This window comes from Chiroxiphia lanceolata, chromosome 1 (assembly GCF_009829145.1).
Source record: "Chiroxiphia lanceolata isolate bChiLan1 chromosome 1, bChiLan1.pri, whole genome shotgun sequence".
Lineage (NCBI taxonomy): Eukaryota > Metazoa > Chordata > Aves > Passeriformes > Pipridae > Chiroxiphia > Chiroxiphia lanceolata.
In genome coordinates, this window is record NC_045637.1 from 19,508,510 (window position 1) to 19,521,374 (window position 12,865).

Consider the following 12,865-nt stretch of genomic DNA (forward strand, 5'->3'; position numbering starts at 1 on the left):
TTACAGAATATTCAAGAGTCCCTCTAGGCTTTTGAATAGACATTCGTCGCCCATCTTTCTTGTCTGGGGTCTTCTTCTGGCCAGCATCTGAAAAAAATTGAGGCAACGTGCGCGTTAAATTCATTTTCCTCTCTTAGTACTGTCACAGGCTGCTGATATAGCCCTGTGGGCAGACATCTAATTCACCAGTTACACAGCTTGCTCCTGCTGATTCTAACAGACACCAGCTGCTAAAATAGGGACTTCATTCCTCTGCAATGCTTTAAGAATTCAACCAATACAAACAACTGATAACTGGAAATCAACTAACTGCATAAGTACTTGCTGCTATCCAGGAAGCGACTTATGAAGAAAGACTAAATAGCAGATTGACCCTATCAGGCAAGTAACATCTCCGGAATTACTGTGGTTAATTGATTCTACATCATACCCAGTCTGCTCTCATCTGGAGGGGAGATGATCTAGAGTTCCTGTGTGTTCAATCTGATCACTGGAGATTTTTTGTTGCTGTTTGATAAGTACAGAGTATTTACAGCTTTTTCATAAGACAAAGCATTAGTGTTAAACTTCATAATTATCCTGTCTGTAGCAAACATGCAGCCCATACATAAACACTAAAGATTCTAAATAAATAAAACCCCATTAGATAGAAATAAACAAGCCCCATACTACAAATACATACACACACACTTCATTTGTATATAGCCAAGTGTAGGTTGTTTTTTTTCCCCTCAACCCAAATTTAAGTTTCCTTTTTCTTCTTACTAGTCCAAGTGTCTAAAGAGCTTGCAGAGAAGTGCTATTCAAGAGGTTGAGATAAACCATCTTCTCCCTCTCCAGTAACTTACAGTAGAATAAAGTCTTACACAAATAACCACTTCTGTTCCTTATGCCAGAAATGAAAATGGAAAATTATTTCACAAAGGAAGAACCTGCTACTTTAGACTTAGAATCACAGAATCATCATAAAATATCCCGAGCTGGAAGGGACCCATAAGGATCGTTGAGTCCAACTCCTGGCCTTGCATAGGACAGCCTCAAGAATCCCACTGAGTCCGAGAGCATTGTCCAAATACTTCCTAAAATCTGGCAGGCTTGGTGCAGTAACCACTTCCCTGGGGAGCCTGCTCCAGTCCCCAAATACCCTCTGGAGGAACCTTTTCCTAATATCCAACCTAAAGGTCCCTTGATACAGTTTCAGGCCATTCCCTCAGGTTCTATCACTGGTCAGAGAAGAGACCAGTGCCTGTCCCTCCACTTCTCCTCATGAGGAAGCTGTAGACCACTATGAGATCTTCCCTCAGTCTCCTCCAGACTGAGGCCACTGACCTCAGCCACTCCTTGTGTGGCTTCCCCTCTAGGCCCTTCACCATCTTCAGAGACTTCACAGCAATCTGGAAACTTCAGGAAAGTAACAGCAACCAGAGGGTAGAGGTAAGGAAGGAAGGTCCCTGTTGAGGGCACTTTGTAGCAAAGCAGATGCCAGAAGAACTCCTACCACAAAATTTCCAGAAGCTTATAATCTGCAGTTAGGGTTAACATCATCCCCTCACATACTTAAGACAGTAAATCCTACCCTTCCCATCAGAGCCCACTTTGATTCCTTCCCTCTGTGATAGTATTATCTCCCCCTCGTTAGATGGATACAGGTTTCAAGTGTTTCATAACCTACCATGATTTAAGTCTCTGGAGTCAAGAGGAGATGGAGGCAGGGAATGCCAAGCTACGTGTGCGCTGAGTACCCATCTGGCCCAGCTACCGAAATCCACACCTCTGCCCACAGCCCAAGTGCTTGAGCTGTCTGTTCATAAAGAACACATTGATTTCACCTAACCTCTTGGAAACAAAACTAGGAGATATTTCAACTGTGAAAATAGGTCAGAGCAGTAGAGACATGAACTCAACCTCCCTCATGACACACTACAAAGCCTCTCTCTCATGGAAAGAGCAAGCTATTTATTTTTGAGGGGAAAGTAAACCCATCTTTCAGCCATTCCAGTGCCCCCAGTATTCTAGGAAGCACATGAAAGTAGAAACAACTACCAGCATAGAATGCAGCAGTCTGCAAAGTCCTCAGCACCAACAAGAATCAGTCTTGTTCTTTCATGTTACCTATTTTCCTGATAACTCTCTTGCACAGGAGATCATCTTGTTAGGTTACACTCAATCCTTACTTCATCTGCCAGTAGCAAGCCAGTGAGACTACTGAAGGCCGATGTTCTCAGACCACAGGTAGAAGAAAGACCTGCTACCACTGACCACACTATGCACAAACTCAAGAGTCAAGAATAACTTGTTTAGCAAGAGGATCTATAGTGCCAGGTTATCAGAGCTCTTAGCTGTGCTGTTTTAGACAGAAACAAGACCCACCCTTTTAGCAACATCAGGGTTGATGCTTTAATTCTTAACTACCTTAAACAGGACTGAGTCTCCACAACAGCTTGAAACACTGAAGTGATAAAGTGAATGTCAAATCCACAAATGACAAGAAAATATTTCAACTGCCTAGGATTTCAGAGACTAGAACTAGAAAGATACAGAAGGTAGTGTTCAAAAGGACACCAGACCAATATTTAGTCTGAATGCGTGGCACAGAAACTCAGGATTAAGACTGTAGCATAAGAACGATTACATATGATCATCAACATAAACAGAGAGAAGGACTTATTGTTCCAACATATTTATATAAAATAGGGTTATGAACATTATGGTTTAAGAACATGCAGTTTCCAGTGATGCAGCTTTGTCCTTAAGATATGCAATAATCAGTGGCATTATTCAACTGAAAATTGAAGACAACTGAAGTTAAAATTTAACATTTATAGGAGAGATTCTACTATTGCCTCTATGTGACCCTGTGTCACTGAATTTTGGTCAGGTGAAAAGATTCTTGTTGCACTGCTAGCTCAAATTGTTATGATGAGATTGATGTTTCTCATTTCTTAGTATGCCATCTGAGTTGAATTGTTGGCCTTTGATTTGTTGTTTGCTGATGCTTCTAGCACATCCTTTGGACTTCTGGCACTAAGAGCTGGTAAAGAGAACTAGGATACAGGCTAAGAACTGCTTAGGAGGATCTTCAAGCTCTGCACAGAGCAAAATGTACTCATTTTCCTTTACCCTACTATTTTTCTGCAAGGTAAGCTTAAATCTCAAATAACTTACATTGAAGTGAATAGAATATCAGCAGCTGAGAAACACCACAACAAATTACAACAGTCACTTTTTGCAAATGAACAAATTAATAAACCAAACAAGTATTCTCTGAGAAAAAGCAAGGAAGTCAATGATTATTGTAAACTGTTTAAAACTAATAAGTTAGCTTATTAGGGTCAAGAAGATAAGAAAAATATTATTTATCCACATATACACACCTCCTAACAAAAACTGCACATTTATGCATCAGAGTTACAGTGTTTAAAACAAAGGAAGAGGCAGCAACTCTGTAAAATTCTTGTCTAGAACACAGTTTTTCACAGGATCTTAATGCAGCACATATGGAGTAATGAATCATGAGAAAGTAAGAAAATAGTCTTTGAAATATTCTCAAATACATTGTTATTTAGCAGTACATGGAACATCTTGCTAATTGATAAAACAGGGGAAGTACAGATATTACATCTTTATTAGATTAGTTCTGCTCAATAACAATTAGATCATTTTAATCTATTCATAAAGAAACAAAAGAGATTAAAGGAGGAAATCTTTATATTCCATAAGACCTGGTGACCTGATGCTCCTAACAGCAGGGACTACCTCACAGTCAGCAACTGTCTCATTAACCCCTCTCCCCGTTTCGCAGTTAGATACGCTTATGCTAATTACAGGAATATTATTTTCAGTTACTTGTGCACTGTAAACTAAACTTAACTTCAGTCTTAAATTCAAACCAAAAAGGGGCAGTATCCCAAGGAGGAGACTCCAAGTTAACAATCTCCAATCAGCCAATGAGAGACAGATTCCAGGCAAATCTTCAAACTAGGCTCGAAAATCATTCTATAGATCCCTCTCCTGAAACACTCTGGTTCCATATTAAAAACAGCATCCAGCAGTCCTCTGAAGAATCCTTAGGGTTCTCCTTCAAGAAGAACAAGGACTGGTTTGATGAAAACAATCAAGAGATCCAGGAATTGCTGCAGAAGAGAACTGCTCATCAAGCACACCTTGCGCTGCCTTCCTGTCATGTAAGAAGAGCAGCCTTTCGTCTTGCATGCAGCAAGCTCCAACAGAAACTCCATGACACCCAGAACAAGTGGTGGATCAATCTAGCTGAAAAAAACTCAATTATGCGCAGATACGGGTGATCACAGAGGATTCCATGAGGCCTTGAAAACAGCATACAGGCCTACATACCATGTCCAAAGCCCTCTACTCAGCGTTGATGGTCAAACACTTCTGACAGATAAAACCTCCATTCTGAATCGATGGTCTGAACACTTTCAGACTCTTTTCAGTACCAGTCGTGTAGTCCAAGACTCACCAATTCAGTCCACTACACAACAACCAGTAAAGAATGAATTAAATATTGCCCCCACTTTGGGAGAAACTCTTAAGGCCATACAGCAGGTGAAAATCGGCAAGGCAGCTGGGGTTGATGGAATTCCACCTGAAACCTGGAAACATGGGGACCAAGCACTCCACGCTAAATTTCACGAGTTTGTGGTGCGCTGTTGCGAACTAAGCAAACTACCATCAGACCTTCGAGATGCAGTCATCATCACTTTGTATAAGAAGAAAGGAATTAAATCAGACTGCTCAAATTACTGTGGTATTACTCTGGTCTCCATTGTTGGCAAAATCCTGGCAAGAATACTCTTGAACAGACTAATACCTGCTATAGCAGAAGGAAGTCTACCTGAAAGTCAATGTGGTTTCAGAGCCAAGAGGAGCACCACAGACATGGTATTTGTTCTCAGACGACTGCAAGAGAGTTGTAGGGAACAGAACAAAGGTCTTTATGTAACCTTTGTTGATCTCACCGAGGCTTTCGATACTGTGAGCAGAAAAGGTCTATGGCAGATTTTGGAACATTTAGGATGTCCCCCCAAGTTCCTCAAAATGATCATCTCACTCCATGAGGATCAGCACGGCCAAGTCAGATATGGCAATGCACTTTCTGACCCCTTTCTAATAATGAATGGTGTGAAACAAGGCTGCGTTCTCGCTCCTACCCTATTCACAGTCTTTATCAGCATGATGCTCCAAAGGGCCACTACAGACCTCAATGACCAGGACGGTATCTACATTCGATATCGTACTGATGGAAGCCTACTCAACCTAAGGCGACTGAAGGCCCACACCAAGACCTTAAACCATCTTGTCCGGGAGCTGCTTTATGCTGATGACGCCGCCCTTGTTGCCCACACAGAAGCAGCTCTGCAGCGTTTAACATCCTGCTTTGCAGACACTGCTGAGCCCTTTGGGCTGGAAGTCAGCTTAAAGACTGAAGTTCTCTATCAAGCAGCACCTCAGGAAGTCTTCCATCACCCCCATATCACCATTGGCCAATCAGAGCTCAAATCAGTCCAACATTTTAATTACCTAGGTAGCCTCATCTCCTCGGATGGTAAGATTGATGGAGAGATAGACAACAGGTTAGCAAAGGCATATAGTGCCTTTGGAAAATTCCATAAAAGAGTACGCTGTAATAAACACCTGAAGAAAAGTACAAAGTACAGAGTACAAGTGTTTACAGAGCCATTGTGCTGTCTACTATTTTATATGGATCTGAATCATGGGTCATCTACCGCCACCACCTGCGTCTCCTAGAATGCTTCCATCAACGCTGTCTCCGCACAATCCTAAACATCCACTGGTCAGATTATGTGACTAATATGTCTGTTCTAGAACAAGAAGCAGTGACAAGTATTGAGGCCATGTTGCTGAGAACACAGCTGCGTTGGGCAGGGCACGTCTCAAGGCTGAAGGACCACCGCCTTCCTAAGATCTTGCTTTATGGTGAACTTGCCACTGGCTGCCGCAAGAGAGAAGTCCCGAAGAAAAGACACAAGGACTTCCTGAAACAACATCTCAGCCTTGGCCACATTGATCATCATAACTGGTCTACTCTGGCCTCCAATCGGGAGGTCTGGAGACACACCATCTATAACGCTGTTGTCTCCTTTGAGAATGCACGCAGGATCACCCTCGAGGAGAAAAGACAACACAGAAAGAATCATGTCTTGAAGAACACACAAGGAGTCTTTCTGCTGTGCCTTTTGCAATCGGACATGTCTATCTTGTATTGGCCTTATTAGCTACCAGCGTGCTTGTAATAAATGTGGATAGAGCCTTTCCCACATCTTCATTCACAAAGCCTGGCCATGATGATGATTTTCAGTTATCTTCCCATGTCTTAGGAACCAGAAACAAGAGGCCCTAATAGTAACCTACAAGATGCTTGAAGCCTACAGTTTTCTAGCCAAAATGGTAGGTTTCCAGACCAAGGCAGTGTCATAAACAACGCCTCCTTCAGTCTCCTCTTGCTAAGCAACTGCTACGTATTCTGTAATTCAGTCTTTTCAAGCAAGTCATGCTCTCAAAATTCTTGATCCTTATCATTGCTCTCCACATGATGCTTCTGTTCTCATTTTTCTCAATCAAACCTTCAAGTTAAATGCATCCAGGACCTTGCTACCATTGCCTCAGCACTTCAAATATCAGAACAACTTTTTCCTGCAACATAGATACAGCACATATTCAAGTTCATTTTGTGATGCCCCCAACACATGCCCCTCTTTTCTTCTATTCAGCCAGCTGCATAGCACATAGGCAGAAATAACTTAATGCATCATTTCAGGATGGAAAACAACTGAATAGAAGTAAACTTAAGACAGGCCACTTCTCCAAATGGCTAGGAGACAAAGCAGCTCATGCATGACACTTCACATTTAAAAGTAAACAGAAATGCTTTATCACATTTTCAGATTACGCCACAGTTATGTGTTAATTAACAGTAAGCTTCCTTTCCTGGTCCATCTGAAATACATGTATATACTTTAATACATGAGAAACTACCTAACTGCAATCTCCACGTACTGTACGAACTCTCTGCAGACCAAATGTATCTATTAATGAAAACTTGTAAAAAACTTGTAAAAACTTGTATAAAAACCCAAGGGTCTTGGTAGGTAGAAGCTGGACAGGAGCCAGCAGCATGCCCTGGAAAAAAGGAGGAATAACAGCATTCTCAGCTGTGTTAACTGTGGCCAGCAGACAGAGCACTGGAGAGAAGCAACTATTATCCTTAACTTGGCATTCAGACTGACTGCTTTTGAAATACTGGCTCTAGTGTCACTGTCCTGCTCTCCCCCCACCCCGCTCAGTATAAGAAAGGCATAGATAAACAAAAACTATTTCAGTGAAGGGCCACTAAGGTAGCCAGGGGCTGTGAGAACAGGCCAAAAGAACAGAGCCTCTCCAGCCTGAAGCAGACGTGATTTTGAAGGACTGGAACAGCAATCATCCTGTACCTTCTAGATAGTTTCCCCATAGGTGTCAAGATGACAGAGTCAGGCTCTTCAGTAACACAGTGGGAGAACAAAAGACAACAGACATAATGGACAAACAGGAGAGCTTCTGACTGGGAAGAAGGTAAAAAAAAAAAATTAGTTGCCCAGAGCAGTTGTGCAGTTTCCATCCTTGGACAGTTCCACAGTCCAGTTAAATAAAGCACTCAAAAACCTAGCCTGAAGTCATCATCTTCCCTATGTTAAGTGGGACTAAACAACCTTACTTACAATTTGAGTTCTCTAACTATGATTCCTCCCACATTTTTCTGGCAGGCAATACAGATAAATGATGCCACCACTAAATCAAAACAGAGGGAGATTTACACATATAACACAGTAGGGTGTGTTGCTTACTGATTAACAGAAAATTATTATTAATACATGTAGTGACTTGAAATGCTGCCATAAGCATGCAAGTTCTCAATAAAACATGACCTTCTAAACTATTTGAATGTTAGAAATGGAAATTAACCAGAAAATTAAAATAAAAATACAACATGACACATTAAAACAAAAATGTAATACAGTCAAAAGATACCAGAGTATGAATAAAAAAAATCCATTAGACTATATTTGTTTCAGTCATCTGCTAGATTAGTTTATAAACTAATGTCGGTAAAACATCCAATACATCACAACCCTGCTGAACAGTAAAAAATGGATTAAGAGTTGTGAAATATGTAAAAAATTCAGTAAAGGGGAGAGAGAAATAGAAACTAGGAGTATGGAGGGGTATATTAATGAGATCCCAATGGACTAGTTTTTAACACAGTTCAATTGCATATCAGCAGACTGACTCAAAAGGACAATCAACAGCAAAGGTTGGGCAAAAGGACACAACAAATTCTGCAGCCCCAAGGCTTAGAGAAAAAAAAGCAAAATGAGATGTAATAGCACAAAGCAGAACATGAAAAGATCATTTATCATCACACACACCAAGGGAATAGTCCAAAAATCCTATATACTAGTAGCACATAAGTCTGAAGAAGAGACTGTGCATACATTTACATATCACAAGATGACTGAGTCACCAGCCTGATACATTCCAAGATCACATTTGCTTCTTATGCCTGTACAAACTGAAGTATTTTCAGACACGAAAGCGAAGCATTAATGTCTTTATAAAGGGTGTTGGTACATTTCACATGTGCTTCCTCTGGAACAGTGTGTACAAGAAAACTTGCAGAAGTGTGTCTCCCCAGTTTGAATCCTCTCTCATACTTTTTCATACACCTGTTAATTTCTTAAAAGTGAAGTACTGAATAAAGATGAAGTGAGGAAATAACCTACCTTATTCTTACGTTTGCTCTTTTCTAAGACAGATTTTTAGAAAGAAAGACACTAACTTTTACAGCAGGGCTTGAAAGATGTATTTTAACTTGGCTCTGCCCATTTTTTTTTCTAATGCACTGCTGCCACCTTGACCACAGTACAGAGGACTGACAAGCCACACAGCTCACTGGATATAGTGCGTATGGTAATCCTACCAATCAAGACTCAAAGGTGGTAAGAAAGAAATGTAAATAAACCCACAGGCCACATGGTTCAGAACTGAATAGTCAAGTTGAACCTGAGGGAGAAAAACAACAACAACAGTTTAATAGGAGGTGGCTAGAAAAACTTTGCTGACAGACTGGTTCAGAGGAATATTTGAATAAGGAGTTCTGAATCACTGATTTTTAACTTCTGTACTTAATGAGACACATACTGCAGAAAGTCAAGACTTCCTGTGCAGTGTATCTTCTCTCTCCATTAAGTGACCACAGACAGAAGTGAGGTGAAAATGACTAGGAGGGAAGAAGCACAAGACTCCTGGCATGAAAGTATATCCTCACAGATTCAAAGTTTTATCTGGAAGAAACCTCTTAAGTATATTTACTCCAGCCTCCAGTTTGAAGCAGAATTATTGCCAACATCAAATCAGGTCAGCTTAAAACTGTAACCTATCCCAGTAATGGACAACTCTTTGCAAAGTTTTTTCTGTAGTCTAATTTGAATCTCCCAAGCTAAAACTCATGGCCATTGCCGCTTCTTGATTTCTTACTACTGAGTGCACCCCCCTTTAGATAGATGCATGTCATAATTAGATTGCCTCTAGGTTGCCTTGGTTTCCTCTGCATGGCTAAAGCCCAGGTCCCTCAATCCCTCCTCCCAGGTCATATGCCCTGTGCCCCTAAACATCCCGGTTGGACCCTCTACAGTTCCTCAGCAGCTTTCTCTAACAGTGGTACACTGAACCAAAGAGTACACTCAACATATAGCCTCAGCAGAGCCACAGGAATGAAGTAAAACCACGTCCCCTTCTCCTGGTCACATCCTCCTTACACAGCAGACAAAGCAAACAGCAGACTGAACTATGAGATGTGCTGTCGGCTCATTTAAGTAAGAGGTTTCTATAGATGAGGCTCTAATTAAACTGAACATTCAAGCTAATTCCGCAGTAAAGATAATCCTTAATCACACATTCCCTAAAGCCTGGAGTTGCATGTTAAAACAAAAACACATGCAAAATCAGAACACTAACACCTACAGTATCTACCAATAAACAAGAAAGTTACACTCTTCTAGCTAAAGTTTCTAGGTAAATCCATGCCTTGAATACATACTTACATACTAGCTCTTCCTATAAATTATCAATAGACTATATTTAGAGGTTTTGTATCATAGTTCACAGACCTTTTAAAAAAAATAAACTTCACACTCTGATATTGGTAGTACCTTTACTAAAGCCAGATGCATTCTCCAAAATTTCTGGTTCTCTTTGCATTTTTATCCTCTATCACAATCATTAAAAGAAAAAATACCTTTCTAAAGTTTTTTCACTGACTTGACTGGGACACAAACAATGTAAACTGGTTAAACAGGTTTACAGCTTCCAATGGCACTACTCAGTCTCCCAGTGACTCCTTTCTCTCTTCTAAGAAATACTATAAACTGTTCTGTGTGTATCCAAAGAAATGAGTTAAGGCACAGCATTTGAACAGACTTGCCTCCCTGAACTTGGAAATGTAACAGAGCAGCTGTTCAACTGTTCAGAGAGACAAGCATGAAAACAGTAAAGGTAAAATTACTAATATTACATTAATAAAATTGAGATACTTTATTGTAGAAGTTAAATTAAAAATAAGAATAAAAAGGTTGGTTTTTGTTTCAGAAAAGTGGAAACATGATTTTAAAGCATTTATGAAGACCTATTCTTTTAAGAAATAATGCATAGTCCATGTAAAGGAAATGAACACAGAGTCCTAAGCAGGGAAAAAAAACTAGAGTAATAGGTAGGTCTGGATTCAGAACACTGTATAAAGAGACTGAGCATTTGGAGTAGTTAGAATTTGCCAATAAGTCTTCAGCTAATGCCAGGGGACCCATCTCTAATTAAAACAGAGGTTGGATTTCAACTGAAGCATTGTAATCATTGTTACAGCTTCCACAGCACTCATTACCAGGGCACAGGTGGTTTGTGAAAGCCAGCAAAATGCTTGCCAGAAGAATTCTACAGTCACAAGAATTTGTTTCTTCTGTAACTGACAGAAACTCCATAAAGAAAATAGCATGGGAGAGCCATGGTCTAATTGCCTTGCACAGCATGCTTTGCCTAGGTGAGGAAAAACTCCAAGTATAGTTCTGTCAAAAAGGCATGTTAAATTCCATACACAGAGAAACACACCCTGTTTTCCAGAACTGCAGTCACTTTTCATTAACACAAATTTTAAGTAGTACATTATGAAAGCATCTGAGAAAATACCTTTTTTGGTCAGCTAGAGGAAAAAAAAAAAGACCCAAAACATTACAATGCAGTCTAAGTTAATCCTTTGCCCCAGAAGAGGGGGACAAACACTCAGAGAGCTTTTCCCTCTAAGAAATCACATGTATCACAGGAGATGCTTTATACTAACAGCTGAACACAAGGCCTTGTAACTGATTAAAAGACCAGAGGATGCTAAAGCACATCACTGTCATTTTGGTTCTGCAAAAGACTTTAAGTAATCTTTGTCAACAAGCTTTTAACAGTTTGCAGAGGCCTTATTCAAGGTATTTCATTTAACTACTGAAAAACAAGTTACCGTCTCTTTCTCTCCTTGTATGTCTCAGGGGAGAGGGACATGAAACAAATAAAGAGTGGCACTATAAATATAGCTGGTTACCTATTATCCTTTCTGTGCAAGAAGTGTGCACACAAGCAGACACCATCTACATCTGACAGGCTGCACAGGCATTCCTACTGCCTTGCCTCATACACTGACCTTGTTCCTCTTGATGAAAACCAACTATTTTACTCTTCTAAAATAAACTACCGTAACAAAGAAATTTAATTGACTTTAATATTACATTTCAGTAGAGACATCACTTCAACCTTACCTACAGACTATAACAACCATACACTCATCCACTTAGCACAGAGCTTCTCGTAACAGAAAAAAAAAAAAGAGGAAAATATTTACTATTCACTGTACACTGCTCCTTTTATCACAAAGCACTTTAACAAACTTAACTTCATATGCCTTTTTCTTTCGAAGCAGTCATTAGATCATGCTGTTTTTACTAGTTATGTCATGGCTTGTTTGTAATCCCGAATCACCTCTCCAGAGTCCTTACCGCCTGCTCCTCTTCTGCAGAAACAGTGTGTGTGCATTTGCTGACCACCCCTCCAGTTTTCAGGGTATTTCTTGCCCATGTGAGTGCTCACTTCAGATGAGTAAGTTACAGTATCCATACCTACAGCCCAACGACATTATCAAGAAAGGGGTGATAACAGCAGCCCTTTTACTTCCAGGGACAGGACAAGGAGTCACTTACTGTCTCCTGACTGACCTGTTCGGCCACTGAGAGGCAGAGGTACTACTTCTGCCCTTAGCATCACTGAGCCTACTTTCAAAGGACTACTGCCTGTTCATCAGGAGCACCAGAGAGGCAGAAACCACCTCGTACACAGAAGAGATCTCAACCAAGAAGTTTGCGCTCCCCGCGCTCTCCTTCACTGTCGTCGGTGAAGGTACCAGGAGAGGGAAGCGAACGAAAGTAAGTGTAGAAGTTCTGCCAGTGAAATCAGGAAGACGTTCGGTCGGTTGTTGCTGTTAGACCCGTCCCCGCGGTGCAATCGCCCCGGCGCAGCCCCAGCCCCGGCAGTGCCCGGCACACGGGCGGCCCTTCCCCCGCCGCCCCCTCCCTCCGAGCCTTCCCGGGAGCGGAGCAGCACCCGCGGTCGGTTCGGCTGGGACCCTCTCCCCCTCCTGCTCCCGTTCGCTCTCGCTCCCCTGCAGGGAGGGTCAGACGGGGCGAGGAGCCGAGCCCGCCGCCCGGGGAGACCCCGCCCGCCCACCGCCCCCTGCGCGTCCAGTCCCTTCCCCGCCTCC

At 41.4% G+C, this 12,865-nt stretch overlaps 1 protein-coding gene across 7 annotated transcripts in view; it reads right to left on the reverse strand.

Moving 5' to 3' along the window:
* OXR1 (oxidation resistance 1) overlaps nucleotides 1–12,865 on the reverse strand; it is a 226,428-nt gene that overhangs the window by 62,687 nt on the left and 150,876 nt on the right. For 6 of the 7 annotated variants that reach the window (XM_032705013.1, XM_032705052.1, XM_032705025.1 and 3 more), the window contains one exon: nucleotides 5–87. In XM_032705013.1, the coding sequence (XP_032560904.1) occupies nucleotides 5–87 (83 nt within the window). Of the gene's footprint in view, nucleotides 1–4; nucleotides 88–12,323; nucleotides 12,561–12,865 lie in introns of those variants that run through there. The other variant, XM_032705043.1, reaches the window with a different exon arrangement.